General features: G+C 42.3%; 1 protein-coding gene across 4 annotated transcripts in view; it reads right to left on the bottom strand.

Annotated features, from left to right (window-relative positions):
* Positions 1-17025, bottom strand: part of DDHD2 (DDHD domain containing 2) — an 896553-nt gene that overhangs the window by 602124 nt on the left and 277404 nt on the right. For all 4 annotated transcript variants that reach the window (XM_078666383.1, XM_078666384.1, XM_078666381.1 and 1 more), the window contains exon 3: positions 3858-4048. In XM_078666383.1, the coding sequence (XP_078522509.1) occupies positions 3858-4048 (191 nt within the window). The remainder of the gene's footprint in view (positions 1-3857; positions 4049-17025) is intronic.

The raw sequence follows: 17025 nt of genomic DNA on the forward strand, positions 1-17025 counted from the left end.
TTTAAATAAAATACAAAACGTCCAAATCTTAGAATAATAACTGTGAAGACGTGTAAGTGTGGAAATCATCCACTATTGAGCAAGTGAAGCTCAATGCCCTCCCCAAATAGTTTATTTTCTCCACATAAAGTATTGTCTAACCCATGCTGACAAAGATGCTTGTGAGTAAAATATAAACAAATCTATTGTGCAAGGATTCCAAAAGCGATAAACAATGGCAGACAATCACAAATAACGTAATTGGAGCAAAAGGTCCACTTAGAATCAGTTTATTTTTATTGAGTGCTTACATTTAAAAACTACGAAGATTTTAATATTTACTCCAACACTTTTGATGTCTGCTTATAATGTACAACGTATTTTGCGTGGTTTTGCTTACTCTAAAAACAATTCACCCGTCTCTGAACCCATCAAGTAATAAATATGAAAACCCGACATAATTCTTACATGGATTAGTCTATATATTTTATTTATTTTGTTCCTATTCAAATTGACAAGATACTGATTACAGTATCAAAAGTACTTTTATACATTACATTCATCCACTATGAGCCGGAGAAAGAATATAGTTGGAGAGACACTAAGTTTACCAATCTCAAATATTAAAATACAACTTACGCAGGTGTCACCATTTAATTGACAATAGTAACAAAATAAAGCAACAATGCACCTACAGCGCAGTCAATTGTACAAGTTTTAGATGACTGCAGTGTGTAAATATATGTGTGATATGTATCACTGCCTTATCAAAAGATTATGAATACAGATGCCTAAAACCAAATAATTATGGTATTTTTCATACTCCTAGAAGATTCAGATCGGGGTGAATGAATAGTTTCTCTAATAAGCAATGCACAGAAATGGCTTTGTATCTAATAAACGTATGAAAACGCAATTAAATTAATAAAAACAATTAAAGGGTTTTAAAACGAAAAATAAAATATCAAATAAAAGCATGTGTAAGTTAATATTGCATAGGTTTACATTGGCTGGTGTTAAGAAACTCATAATTGGAAGTGTTGCTTCTATTTCCACAATGGGCACTGGTTTCATTGCTAAATCAGGCGACTTCAGCCAAGAAAACAAGCACTCACAAAGTGAAATTGTTTTGGTAAACAGAAGGAGCATTCTAATCCCTTCACAATGGCACACTGAACAAGTAAAATGGATGCTGTGTACACAACAGGAGTGTTGCAACCTTCTTTAGCCGAGGGACCAAGTACATTAGGTGCACTAGAAACTACTTTCCAGACAGAAAGGTACAAAACAGACAACGCCTGCACAAGCCTCACTCATAGAGCTAGGAAAAAAAGGGACAGGGAAGGCAAACACCGACGGGTTAAAAAAATAACACTTAGCTGCACCCTTTCTTCATTACCAAGTTGATTACAACAGTGGTGAAGGACGAGTGGTACTGGATTAGCAGGCAGTAATGGCTTGACCAATGTTTGGGTTTCTGCAATATCAATGCAAATGCGTGTCTCTAACGGTACAAAGGTGCCACTATGCCCAAACTAAATAGGAAGGGGGAAGTCAGAGAGCCAGAGTGCCTCAGTGCTACATTAAAAGCTCCTTCAAACCAACGATCCAGGACTTCAGATGTGTCCCCAGCAAATTCAAGATCTCCTATATCGCTTATTGATATTGTTTTCATATAAAAAGGGGCTTGGTTCACCAAAGGAGATTTCAGGCATTTGCATGTAGAAATTAAAGTTCATAACAGAAGTTGCTCCATTCTGCTGCTCTTTCATTTTCCCTCAGGGACCCCTTATATTTTTGACATGTCAAAGGTCGTCCTTGTTTATCTCAGGAGCACTCAACACAATTCTAGTGATTTCCAACCAATCTATTAGGACAAAACATAACTGTTTCTATAACATGGGTCTTGGAGTCACCATGTCCTCCACATCATTAGTGCATGGTAAGGGCTGATGGCAGTCAGTTGATAATTCTTTTTAAGAGTACAGCTTGGCAGTACTTCAGGATTATGATATATTTAGATAAATAGGCCGTTACCGCATTACTACGAGTGTGTTAACGTGATCTAAACGTGGTGTGCCCTTTGAGAGACAGAAAATATGTTTCTCCTTTGAAGGGATGCCCTTGCCTCTGGGTTTATATTGTAGCCCAGACTGCCTTAACTCCCCTCTCAACCCCTACCCTCTAAGGTCGGAGAGAGCCATTTGCATAACTTTTCCCTGTATCCATTGCACACATCTTCCTATTCCCCTGTGAACAGGGAATAAGCACATCTTCCATCTTGGGGAGCTCAACTGGGAGGAAGATTCTGAAATCAGTCGAGGAACAGTGGGAAAGAACATCCTTACATTGACTAGATGTTCTCCTGTCTTGCTTTAGCGTAGAATACACATTAGATCCAGCCAAATATAGCTTTTGACACTTCCCAGAGAGAGAAAAACAGAGAAAAAGCAGATGCAGCCACATTTCAAACTAACTGGATAGCAATCATAACTTTAAACTCTGCTGCTGCACATATTTGCTGAGGAATAGAAATAGAAATTCCAAACCTGCTCCTGAAAGCGTAAGCAGTATGCTGACCTGCACCTTTGTGGATGGTTGCTGCTTTCTGTATGGCAACAATCTCTGAGAAATCATACTTGAGCTTCTGCACTTGATTCTGCTGCTGTATGCGCCCTGGAAGAGTCACCAGACAGAAGAGCCCCCTCCAGTCAGTCCAAGGGGACCAGAGAAGCCATACACAGCACATTATAGCCGTCTCCGGCCCCTCCTCCTTGCAGGACTCTCATCAGAGATGACAGAGCTCTGCGATGACAGCAAAGTGTAAGGGACATATACCTCTTTTATAGAACATCTAGACAAGCTTTATTTTCTTGTATTAAGTAGTATTTGATTTCAATGAAAAACCCTAACGAGATAAGACATAATTATTGTGAGTGCAATAAATGTTAAACTGCAGCTAACATAACCTTCATATCACCCTCCCCTGAGCTTGGTCTCGATTGTTCGACCAAAAGGATTCAAGGACGCTTTGGAAGCCACATTCTTAATTCCAGTAAACTGGCTAGTAAGAAATGTGTAGTCTAAACTTTAACTACTAGGTGGTTCCTACAAATTCACAGATCAGGTTAAAAGCCAGCACTGTAGTATTCAACTGCAGCATCATCAGGCTACAAAACAAAACATATCCGCCATCCATAAAATATAAACTGAAAGGCGTCCCTCCCAGTCCTCAAATGGTTGAATACAGTTATGAAACCAGTGAGTGTCTAAACACCCTAAGCCATCATCTAGATGTCATTGTGTGCACATCAGAGCATACAAGCTCTTCGTCTAGCGCAAAGGAGGATCTTTTTAACGAGGTAGATGAAGGTCAGCAAAGACCTTGATATCTATAGTCTAGAGCAGGGTGTCATACTAAATAGGTGGATAAAGTGAGGGATATGGAATACAGGAGAATGCAATAAACGTAAAGCAACCACTGAAACCAGGAAGTCAATTTTTTGGTGGATGATTTCACTACAGTCAAATGATGTGAACATTTCACAAGAGAGTGCATGCTTGCTAGAAGGGTGATCCTACTGAAGTCATTAGGAGGAGGGCAAAGATGAGTCCAAGGAGGGCAAACCACTAAAACATGACAACAGGCGAGATATGAGTTGCTGGTCTATTTCCACTGGCTTCTGCGGCAATGGTCTGGCATTTTTATGAAGATGCAACAATGACTTGATAAAATACTAATATACATTACTAATATACATACACACATACACTGTCTGAAACATGTACATGAGCAACTACTTCAATGCACACATGAAAAACTGCAGCACATATATAAAGAACACAAGCCACTCGCGCAATTCGCTTTAAAACATTACCTCCAACTCTGCACTGAAATCCTCAGTGTAAGGAATGTACTTATTATCCTTGTCACCCTTGTGAAACCAGGAGCAACGCCTCACTTCGGAAAGTTTTTCTTCCCAGTACACTGCATAACGCAGTCTTTCTCCCAAAAGAACATCATAACGGCCTCCATCGATAGCAATTACTATCTTGTCCAAGTCTAGTCCTGCAAAAAAAATTGGATAAATATCTTTGATGAACGCCTCACTTAATAAGTGCAAATCAAATTCAAATGGTATCGCATTTGGAATATTTTCTTTTTCACATTATTCTCATCACTGTGGAATGGACTCGATGGGTAAACAGTATGTGTTGACTTAATAGCTTGCCAAAAAGATCATTTTGAATTGGGTCAATGTTGAAATATGTCAATTGCTCCAAATTCTTTGCCTCGCAACTGCTTTTGACATTTCATGAACACAATACAAACCTGCAAGCAGAAGGAATCTTTGGGCCCAGAGCCTGAGGCCAAGGTTCATTTTGTATCCTTGTTTTTGGAATCCAGGGAGAACATTATCCCTACTTCCTCCCCTGAAGAAGAGGACAGCTTCCAAGCTCTCCACTTGCCAGAGTACTGCCTCAGGAGGGAGGCTTATGGAAAGGCAGTATGAATGATCAAACTTTATTCAGCAACAAGTGCCGTAAAGGTTAAGTACAATACAATAAAAAGCATACAACGTATTCTTCTTATGAGTAGAAATCATTCTACCGTATTCTGTACCGCATCAAACCTAGTGTCCAAATCCATAAACAAACATTGGAAGATAATTAACACAGGCAATTTGAAATGGGACAACCACTTATTTTCCTACAAAAGAGCAAGGAGCATACGTGACAATGTAGTCAACACCAGGCCAAAGAAGAAAAAAACTGAAGAAGACCCTACAGTACTTAACGCATGGGGCTTACCCAAAGTCATGGGACACTACAAATGTGGGAATTGCAGTGTCTGTCCTCTCACAGAGAACACCAAGACATTGAATTTGGAGGAAGGCAAAATCTGGACTATCAGATCGCATACCGATTGTAATAGCTCACATGTGGTGTACTTAATCACCTGTCCCTGCAAGTTACGGTATGTTGGCATGACCAGCAGGAGGATCAAGCTACGCATATGTGAACACCGGAGTACGATCCGTTGTCAAAAAACAATGACAAAACTCACAGAACATTTTTTGTCTATGAAACATGGCCCGGATGATATAAAATGGACTGTCATAGAACAAGTTGAGAAAGAGTCCAACCTCTTCGAAAAGGAACAACGTTGGGTCTACAGACTGGCCACACACAAGACCGGCCTTAATGATAATATTCCTTGGAATTCAATACAGAACTAGTTCCCTCGCGCAAAACTATGGGATTCCACTGTTAATTATCCTGTTTTCTGTACATGTATGACCCCCACTGACCTTTGTACAATATAATGGTGTAATATAATCATGCTATCCAGTTAACACATTCCTTTAAGTACTTGGTATCGCCCACTGACACGCTAGCTGGATTTCGAGTCGCACTCGATTAAATACTGTAAAATGCACAGCCGGCCCACGAACGCTCACGCTCTGATTAGCCACCTGTTACTGAATTTCGAGTCGCACTCGATCTAATATGAGATAATAGTGTAAAATGCACAACCAGCCCACGAACGCTCCCGCTCTGATTGGCCACCCGTAGTCACATGTAAGTCCTCCAGACACCCCCACACCCCAGCCTCCCCATTGGCTAAGACACCGATGACGCGTTGGAGCTGACCGCGCCCAACCCGGAAGCTTCCCTTTCATCTACCGCGTCGGCGCCTCCGCTCAGTAACACACGGAGCACTCGCGGAGACGGTTAGGTGCAAACGGCGCCCTCCCTTCCTGTTACAAGTAAGACTGTCCCACTTAGGGGGAACCCATAATTCGTGGGTTCTTTCATGTTGGCTTATCCTCAAACTCTGTGTGTTACTTCCTTGCCAGATCGTAACGAGGAAAGTGCCAGTCGCGAGTTCGCTCATGGAGCATTGAGTAGTAACGCTCCCAGTAAGACGTTCCGTCTTCCTCTACTCACATCACTTTTGTGCATGCTCCGTATACCAAGCACTTTTCGCTTTTATGTTATTATGTGGTCGGTGTGGCACGTCCAGATTGGTTTTTTGTAACTCACACATTGTTTACGTATTGATTGAATGCTGTTTTAATCACGCGATGTCGTTTTTCACCACCACAACGACTTCGCTATCTCAGTCACTGAGACACAACACCCACGATTTCGCCCACAAGTGTTTTACGACACTAAGCGATCTCTGTATCCATGATACATTGGGTGCGCTACCACGTGGTATATATTTCGCTGGTTGCCGCGTTACTGGGACTTACCTCACACGTCCCTCACATCAAATCTTTGATGAACGATGATGTACATCACAAATCACTTATCGTGTACTATATGTGTGTTATATATATGTTAGTTCTTTATCCACAACCCTTTTTCCCTCATTTTTTCCACAGGCTTTTTTCTACAAAGCAAAGAAGAAAACAGCTCTTTGGAGATTCATTTTTAGTCTCTCCTTTTGTCACATACGAGGATAGAGTGCGCCTTAGCGTGCGTACACCTTCCCTTATGTACTCCACAGTCCTGACGAAAACCTGTTAAATTTACACATAGGTAGAAACATGTAGACCTTTTTAATCACACACCCTGTATTATAGTTTTTCACCGACAGCCTTCCTAATTGGGCAACAGGTGCCTTATTGTTTTTAGTATTATTCGTTACACCCCAGAATAAATCACGTAAGTGGGCAGTACCGAATATTTTTAATAACACTTAGTTCCCTCCTTTTTCACACATAAAAATTAAATCCCGCTCCACTGTAATCAGGTGTCGCAGCACACCTGGATGGCATTCGGCTATCCGGGTGGGACCCCGATGATGAAGCATGTCACCAACTAGGTTGGTGAGTGAGGGGTCTTCTAAAGGACAAAGGAAGTCCTTCATTTGGATTGTGGTTAACACACAGACCTGCCTCCACTGAGTATTGGGTATATCCTCTAGGTGTAACTCCCTTATTGTTGTTTACTGATACAAACGAAATCATTCTACCATCATATCCTATTTGAAAACAGACTCTTGTAAAAATAAAAAAAACATTTGTTTAATAAAAAGCTTTCTATTCAATATACTAAAGAAGTATCTAAAATTGCAGTACATATTAGAGCTGTGGAAATTCTATCTACACTACTGCCGGCCTAATAGAGGTGGGATCAAGGTAACATGGGCACAGTGTTCTTTTGTGGTAGCTGACCAATCTGACATGGTATTATCACCTAGGAGTGGTAAGGACAGCTATACTGCCCTTGGGTAATGAGGAAAATGTAATATCCAGTCACTACATTGTTATAAAATTCTATGAGCCGGGAAACAGTTATAATTCACTTGGTCTAAAATCTCCAGGAGCGTACTCCTTTAAAAGAAACCTGTGAAATGAGAGACATGTACCCATCAGCAGTAAAACTTAACAATCATATTGTATAATGTTTCTGGTAACCACTTCAATGCTAGAATTAAACAAGCATTTGCAATGCAAGAAGTGTCACATTTGCGAGAGTTTGAGCTATTGGCATTGTAAATGACAATGCCTTTTATTTATGTATTGGTTTTCAAAACAGATAAATAAAAAGCATTGTCATTTACAATGCTAATAGCTTAAACTCTTGCCAATGCAAGACCTAGGAAGAGCTTGTTTGTAAAAGCACCCCATGCCGTGACTCGTCTGAAGAAAGGGGCACAACCATCACAGCCGTCATTAAATTGAAAGGACGGAGTGGGGTTCTTTTAAAAAAAAAAAAAAGCATCCCAATGGTTTTCTTTTGTAAAAGCACCCCATTCCATATTTTTAGGAGTCAGCGATGCGGCGAGCGCAAGGTAAGTGGTTTTATTATTTTTTTTATTTAATTTTACCCACCCCACCATCTGTCAACTTCACCCCCCCCCCACCCCCACCGCTCTTACCTATGCAAGCTGCCACTGCTGGAGGGTACTGATCCACTGAGAAAGGCTATGCAGGCAATTAGGTTGTATGATAGAGGCACACATGGCTAAATCGCACGTGCCTCTACTCACGGCCCTAACCACAAATGCATCTGAACCACAAATGCATCTGAACCACAAATGCATTTTCCGCACAATTTCGTGGTAAAGGCATGATTGGTAAAAGGATATGTATGGTAAACCAACTGAGCCCTAAAACTTACACCCGCGCTGCCCATAAAATGACGCCTATCGCTTCCACTGCCTTAAAGCGTAAAACCCTGCCCCCAATTAAAAAATATACGCCAACCCCCACCGGCCTGAGCACTAAAACCGCTCCCTACTCCTAAAATCTCACTCCGAAACCAAGCCACAGCTCTTAAAACTACCCTGACCCCCTCATCCCGCCCTGAGCGCTAAAACCTTGCCCCACTTCCAAAAAGTACTCAGACCCCACCCCCCGCCCTGAGCCCTAAAAGCGACCCCACCACTAAAAGCTAGCCCCCCCCCCCCCGAAACGGGCCCCAGTCCCACTTACCTGTCCGCGTCCAGAGCTTCCTGTTGAGACACTTCCTCTTCTTCTCCCCACCCTTCCTGAACACTAGACCGCTATCTGCCTTAACCACGCATATGAGTGGTTAAGGCACATATGTGATTCAGGCAAGTGTGGTTATGCTTGCAGGGACACGTTATGTGTGGTTCAGCGCATTGTAAGGGCGTTCCCCAGGCAATTATACTGCTAGGGAGACACTGTAGGTTTTAGCTCTCAAAAAATAGATAAGGCCCTCAAATATGGTAAAAAACACCACCTCTTCCAATTGCAAGCATTAGAGCGGAAATAAAATGTAACGAATAAGCAAAATCTGAAACCTCCCTAGTTGAAGACAAAAAACAGAAATACATTGATTAGCAACAAAACAACACAAAATGGAGGACTACAGAGAAGCACCAATTGCTACTTAGAATATGAGATAAAAAACATTTTCGTTCCATAAGATAGTGAACAGGTGAGCATCAGGTCTGCTAAGATACAACTAGTGAATGAAGCTAACAAACAAGTTCGGTGACACTCTTTCTGGTGGATACTCTAACTAACAACATATTTCTCATGTTAGAATATTCCTAAAGTGCCAGATTGGATGCAGAGATTATTCATAGCAGTGCTCTTGGGCAGCGCTAGGGGCTTTGGGGGCTTTGTGCCACTCTGCACGGCCTCCAAATTGCCCCAGAAGTTACAGCGGAGCCACATATAAATGCCACCCCTGCTTTATTATGTCAGTTTCTTGTCTATTTCTTCTTCGCACCCTCAGACGAGGAGCATGGTCAATTGTTGGTAAATGTGTGCTGATCACTAACTTAAGGCCATTTGAGGTTTTACCAAAGGTAAGTACCTGGTTCTTCTAATGGATACTTCTAATCGAAGATTCCTCACCTTAGAAGAGATACTAAAGCAGCATCTCCCCAAGGTGGACGGTCTTGGGAGAGGAAAATAGAGTGGACAAAGTGTCCTTCCGACAAGACTGGCACTCAAGGCAGTAATGCTTACTAAAACCTATGCCCACATTGCAATCTGACAGGCACTCCTTGTGCCAACGCAGTGGTTGCAGCCTGAGCTCTGGTGGACTGGGCTCTCGGACCTTTTGGGTGCTGCTTCTTAGGCAGTGAGTAGCACATCTTAAGGAAGAGAACTATCCACCTCAATAAGGTCCTCTTTTGCTTCTCCCTTTCTTTGTTCTGTTATCTGACAGCTAAACCTTGGAATGAACTTCCACCAAATATTAGGCTTCTATCATTAAGGTCTCAGTTTAGGAGTTTTTCCCTCCCCAATAGCGACCAATCCCCTCCTGACTGCTGCACTTTCCTGCTTCCTCCAGCGCCAAGACGCCTCATCATTCGCTCCCTTTATAAGCTCTTACTTACTTACTTAGAACCTCACAAAAAAAGCTGATCATCCACTCAACGATCCTTGGTACGATCTATGTAAAAGCTTAAAGCCCTTTTTTGGTCCAAACAATGGAACCGTTTCTCCTTTTTCAAGGAGTATGGAAGGGGTGGAGGGGGGGGGGGTGAAAGCTGGTAGACTAATGGTATTCCCAGTGAGGAAGGAGTCACAACTTTAACCAAGAAGGCAACCTGGGTCCTCAGCACCAGTTTGACTAGGAAGACTGAGGTGAATGAGAGTTGCATTCAAATGGCTTGTAGTTCGCTCACACGATGAACTGACAAAATCGCAATGAGGCACATAGTCTTCAAGGTCAGCAGACACAGCGACCAGCTCTACGTCGGCTAGGAGGGCATACACAAGAGAAATGCCAAGACCAAGTTATGTCCCACTGTGCACGAGAGGAAATATGGTGATTTGAACAATGACAACTGGCCGGCAAATAAAGAAAGGCCAAAAGACCATGCAAATAACCTTTTATAGTGCTCATTGCAAGGTCTTGCAGGGCTAAAGACAAAACAAGTAAAAGAACGTCCGACAGCTTTACCCTTAGTGAGACTGACTGTATGTCAGGTACTGCACCAGGTCACTGGTTTGTCCCAGTGCCCAACTTAAATAGATTTTGTGGAGGGGTGTCAAGCAGCAAGGATGACATCCACGACTTCAGGCCTCAAATCAAAATATTGCACAGATATAGATGAAGGAATCTTTCCTATTGGTGAGACAGGAAGTCCTACTAAAGTGGCATCCTGATCGGAGGATAGATGCTCATGCTTAGGAGTTCTTAGTACCACATTCTCCTTGCCCAATCCGGGACCACCAGGATAACTTGCTTCCATTCATTCCTGATCTCCTTCAAATCTCGAGGCAAGACAGGAAATAGCACAAAGGCGTACAGATAACCCTTGCTCAAACCTAGCTGGAATCTGTCTACTAAAAAATGCAGTTGCATAAACTCCACCACGTAAACCGGTGACCTTGTCCTTTAAAGGGGGAACAGAAATGTAGCCAGAGTTCTCCCCACTGTTAGAAGATGCCCTGTGCTACCCCAGGATGTAGCCGTCACTTGTGATCTGCCAGACGACCACCAAGACACCCTGGCGATGCAACCATCTCCACAGAAGCAAGGCCTCCTAGAACAGGATCCAGTACCCCATCCTGGCTCGTTTGTTGCAGTGCCATTTGGCAACTGCGTTGTCTAGGAGAACCTGCAACAGGCTCCCTTTAATGGACGGCAGAAAGAACTTGAGAGGCAAATGAATGGCCTGCAGCTCCAGAAGAATGATGCAGAGATGGCCCTCCATTGGTAAACCAGTCTTCTCATCCGACATACCCCAGATAGCCCGCTCTTCCATCAATTCAGCAGTGAAGCGTTCATCACCACTCTCTGCTCCGGATGGGGCAGTGGTCTAGCGCAGAGCAAATTGCGGTCAGTCGACCACTCCTGTAAGTCTTGAGCTGCCTCCTCTAAGATCTGGACAGTATTTGAGAGGCAGCCAAGGTGCTGGACCCACTGGGACTTCAATTGCCTCATTTGCCACCTGGCGTGGCTGATAAGGAGGATGCACAAGGCCAGGCACCCTCAGACCAAGCCGTACTTGGATCCAGGAGCAAACATTGGGATAAGAGCCAGAATGGAGGAAAAGCCCCAAACTCCACCATATGCAGGAATTCCTCAATGAAGGGAAGCATCTAAGATGGAATAAAGTGGGATTCCAGCTCACCGATGGTGAAACCCAATGATGTCAGGATTCATGGAGTCATCGGAGACTGTCCAAGACAGACTGCAGCAAGCCAGCTTTCTGCAACCGTTTGTTGAAGAACAAGAATACAGTGATTCCCGACCTCTGAAGATGACAGCAACTACCACCATCACTTTTGTACACACCCATGGGGCACTGGTGAGGCCAAAAGGGAGCATGGTAAACTGAAAATGCTCCTGGCCCACTCTGAACCATAGGTAACGTCTGTTGGACAACAGAACAGATGTATGATAATAAGTGTCCTGCAAGTCCAGGGTCTCAATCCAGTTGCCATGAGGTCCAAAATATGCCCACGGCCCCCATCTTCTTTTGGAATGAGGAAATATTGAGAGTAACAACAACCCCTTTTCTCAGAGTCTGGTACTTTCGCTATAGCTCATTTGGAAAGCAAGAGGTGATCCTTCTGTTGGAGGATGGACAGGTGCTCCTCTGAAATCCCTTCTGGTATGGGAGAGATATTCGGTGGATCTGAAAGAAAGGAAAGGACATAGCTGTTCTGAATAATTTGAAAGACCCATCAGTAGGACTTGAACGCCCGCCAACCCAAGAGGAAACTTTAGATCCTGCCTCCCACTGGACAGGCATAAGCCTGAGGGAAAACTAAAGCGGTTTGTTGGTCAGTGTAGCAGAGGAGGAGTTTTTGGAACACTGATGCATCCACTGCCTGCCAGATCTGCATCCGCAGCCCGGAAAGAACTGGGTTATCTGCAGCATCACTGGTTGTGAATGCAGTCTCTGTCTATAAATCAGCCATCTGGAGAGAGCCTCTACTTTCAGAAATTGGAGCTGACATAATTTTTCAAGACCCAACAGCCCCAAGAAATATGCTGTAACTCTACTATCTCTAAGGGGTTCCACAGCACAGTTATTGAAAACAAGTACAAAAAAAGCATACCACCAGGCCACTTTCAATGTATTTAAAACATCCACTGCTACCAATAGGAAACTCTCTGGTTACAAGAACAACAAAAAACAGATAATTATCCTGGACTTGAGGATACCTACATCAGGAAGCAAAAATGGCCAATTAGATACTTACAAGATTTTCATTCATGATTTAATGGTATACTGTAGTTTCTAGACAACCGAGTTTACACATAAGACCCCTTGGCTTCCTTCTGATTTAGTGGGACATTTAAACCTCCTGTGGCCAAAACCCATGTGTATCTCACTATTAGGTAGCATAATGTTGGTTTTAGTTTTTCATATAGACTTCTTAGGTACTTGACACTTTGGCACTTAATTGGAGGTTTTGCTTAGCTCCATTTAAACTATCTACTTCTGGGAATTTTGGCCTGGTTTCAAATCTGAGATGTTTTAAAAAATCCTTTATGCTGTGACAAACTTTGTTTTACTCTTCCCCTGTCTTGCTTCCCCTCGTTAGATTTATTTTTTGCCTAGATGTCTGGTTGAATTTAGCTGTTGAACCACTCTACTTCTCTGACTTGTGCTGCTGATGTTTTTTTACTTCATAATGCCTTGGTAGTAGCAGTCAACATTAATAACGATCAAAGTGGGATATGCAGCACAGTTTCACGCTATTGAATCGTTACTTTCTGCCTCAAGTAGCTCAACGCTTCAGAACTTGATAATTGCAGTACATTATCATACTGTGAGTATTTAAACATATGTCTCATAATGACTGCCATGCTTTGCCAGCAATAATGCATAGGTGCACCTACAGAACACAGATCTTGACTTAATAGGTTAAATGTTCTCCTTCTGAAGTTGCAAAAATGAATTACAAACCAGTCTAATAAGTTTGAGATGAAAAATAATTGGAAGCCATTTTGTGGCTTAGGGCACTTTCCCACTTGGTTTATGTCAAGAGGAATACAGAATCAAACAAGATTAATTATGGGGTAACCAAGGGGGGAATAGAAATTAAGACTTTTGAACACAAAAGGATTTAGTATTCAACTCAGGATGAATATGTGCTGCTGGATTTACAAATAATAAATCATTCGATTAATTCATCCCTGTAAGTTAAGTAAAATAGAGTAGATGACTTGACCAAGAGTGTATGAATTTTCACAAGACTTATCAATGATTGGAATACATTTTCTTTTCAGCTTTCTTTTTAATATTCACAACCTACTAATGTGTATGTTTCTGTACACTGTTGAATGGGAATGGAAAAGAACCTCCTTTGCTGCTTATCCAACTATCACTGTTTCACCTCCGCAATATTGCAGCATTCATGTCAAGCCTGCCGTCACCAACTTTTCACAAGAATCCAGTGGTGTGTTTCGTTGCTATGCTTTCAGGTACTCATTGGCCAGGGAACCTGTGAAAGCTCAAGTTGTATACAATGAATGCTCCTGTCCCACAGAGCTTTGGCTATCCATGCACTTTCCACGGTTCATCTAATCCCTAAAATTGATTTAGATGACTGATGAGGGTGTAGCAATAAGGGAAACCTTGTTTGGGGAACACAAAGAAGGTACAATTACACACTAATGATGCGTGGACACCTATATTGTGTTAAAGGTATATGATAGCGAGTTTGCATATCTCAAAGGGTCTCCTGGCACTAACTTCAAACCCTCATGCAGCCATATTCTCAAGTTTGGCCAAGCTAAGAGCTACACAACAAACCACTAAAACTATGGACTCCAAACAAAAATGTTAGCAATTTACAGACTATTTCCAATTAAAACAAGCATTGAAAATGCAATAGGTCTCGCAATAGAAAAGTTTGACCTTTTGGTGTTGCAAATGTAATTTTTTTTTTGTTTATATTTTTTCAAATTATAAAAGTATTAATTTTGTTTTTTGTAAAGTGAATAGTTATAAATCTACCAAATGTTACATTTATAGCATTAGTAAAGTTACAGGTTTAGTTTTGTCCTTTTTTACATGTATTGATGTGCAAACTCACAATTTTGTGTAAAATGTTATAAATAAAGGATAGTGACCTAATGTTGTTTTTAATTTTTAATGGTAAACGTTTTTACATGTAAAAAAGGACAAAACTAAACATGTAACTTTACTAATGCTATAAACAACTACAGGCAATGGCATAATGGAGAAATTAGGGGTGAAAAAGAACCTTCAAAACTGAGATTTGAAATGTAGAGTGGAGGAAAAAAAAGAGGCTCCTGGTGGAATCACCGTAAGGCAGCCTTGGCTATTATGTAATTCTGGCTTAACTGGCACCCTAGAAAAACTGCATGTATTTATTTATAATAAACTAAGGACTGAACAGTACACATGCCGCAGCTGGGTAACAATCTGTGCAAATTCCAGGAAACACCAGGGACTGATGCTTGTGGCCAGTCAGCAGGGAACGATGCTGGTAATGGAGGGTGGGTGTGTATTGGAATGAACGCGAGGTGTGCGTCTTGTCTGTGCTGATAAGCAGCGAGCGTGGGGAGGGAAGGGTTGTGAAAAGCAGCAGCGAGGAGAGAGGGCTGTAGTTGCCAGAAGATGCGGATGTCACCTTGCATGATTTCCAAGACAAGCATCAGCCTGCTGTCAGTTTAGTTCCGTCGCTCGCCCAACAGGGCAAGAAAACCGGCTCAGATGCCTTATGACTTCCTGGCCATATCACTACAGAAACACTAAGAAAACAAGCCAAAATGTACATAGTCAAAGTGGCTTTTGTGTCAGAGAAGCACGCGTTATTCAGCAGTACGTGTTGCCAAAACCTGCCCAAAGAAGATCTTACAACGAAATATCTTGGACCACAGTGCCATAAATATGCTGAGAGGCAGAAGAACTCTCAAAGTAGTATTATAAAATCGAGTCAGAAGGTAACGTTTGTACTTTAACTGGTGATCTTAAAAAGCACACACTGCAAAATATTAGTTAATTCTTTGCACAAAGGGATTGTGTTTTTGTTTCTCTTAAGCCTCTGTCCTAACAAGTTTCATTTACGGCATTTGATATAACTATTGCGCTCAAAGTGAAAAAATGCATCCACGTGTGATCAATGAACAGTCTTTAACGCAGGCAAAAACATAGACACTGCACACACTTGCATGTAAATCTGCAAATAAAATGTTATCTTTACTGCACCGTAAATACATCAAAGAAAAGACGTTGGGTCTCAAGCACGGCCGGCCGGCCGTGAAAGCCTTTGACGGAGGGCATTGCTGTGGGGAGGGGGGGAGGAGAAATGCGACACGGGGCGGAACGGGGAGAGCGGCGAGTGTGAAGCAACAGGGGCCTTTGAAGTGAAGCTAAGCTTTACTTCAAAGGAGTGGGAGGAGTGCTGCTGGGGAACAGATGGCGATTTGATGATGTGCACGCGCATTTTAGGTCAATGCGCTTGCGCATTGACCTAAAAGCGCACAGGCACAGCATCAAATCGCCAGTCTAGGTAAACCTTGTTTAATTTAAGCCCCTATAGTCTCGCTCAATGCGCATGCGCATTGAGAGGCGAGACCTAAAAATTGCAGCCATTAAAATTGAACTGAAAACCTGCCAAGCAGCCACGTCACATCCTAACTTTAGCCCTCAAAAAACCCCAAAGTAAAATGTATCGTCACCTTTAAACAATAAGTTGTACAGATGATTTAGAGCAGCAGGTCACTGTTTCTCTAAGGGATATTTTGCCAGGCAGGCTATAGGGAGTCATTAACGTGAATGCAGTGTTGTGAAAATTGTAACCAATTCCTCACTTGTTACAGTGAAGGTTAAATTGCAATGAAAGACTCCACTAGTTGATCCACTATTAAACAAGCATTGGTAATGCATCGGTTTCTCCTATGTAAGGAAGAAGAGAAATAGGTCGGGGAGAAGGAAAAAGGTCCCTGACAGAAAACACAGGACTTGAGATGATGTGGGTAGGGGCCAGCGCTGCTGACTCTAGAGCTGGGGATCCCGGTTCGAGTCTCTGCGGCACTGCACAACTTCATGTGATTCTATGCAAATCACTTAGGGCCCGATGTAGGTAGCCAAATACCACTCGGTAATACCGAAAATTGGTAGATTTCAGCGTTACCGACCAGTATTTGGCAATCCCCAATGTAGGAAAGGAATCGGTAATAAGGAATCGGTAAATACCGATTCCTTAATACCAATTCCTAATAGCTCTTGAATTTAAGGAATTGGTAATACCGATTCCTTAAATGCAATGTAGGAAGCTCTTTGAAGAGTGCTTTTGGGCCTTAAGAATTCGGTAATTACCACCAACTTCAAGTTGGTGGTAATTACCGAATTCTTTTAAAAAAAAGCACTTTTTTGCTTTTTTTAAAGTGCCATGTGGCACACATCCATGCCCTCAGGGCATGGATGTGCGCCACATGTGCACACATGTACATTTCAGGGGTGCAACAGGGTGTCCTTTGGACACCCTGGCACCCTTGAAATACCTCCCGGTATTACCGAATCGGTAATACTGAATGTCTTCAAATTCATTCCTATGGGCCTCCAAGCCCATAGGAATGAATGGGTAGGTATTCCTTATTACAGAATCGGTATTA

The sequence above is a fragment of the Lissotriton helveticus genome, chromosome 11 (assembly GCF_964261635.1).
Source record: "Lissotriton helveticus chromosome 11, aLisHel1.1, whole genome shotgun sequence".
In the NCBI taxonomy this organism is placed as follows: Eukaryota; Metazoa; Chordata; class Amphibia; order Caudata; family Salamandridae; genus Lissotriton; species Lissotriton helveticus.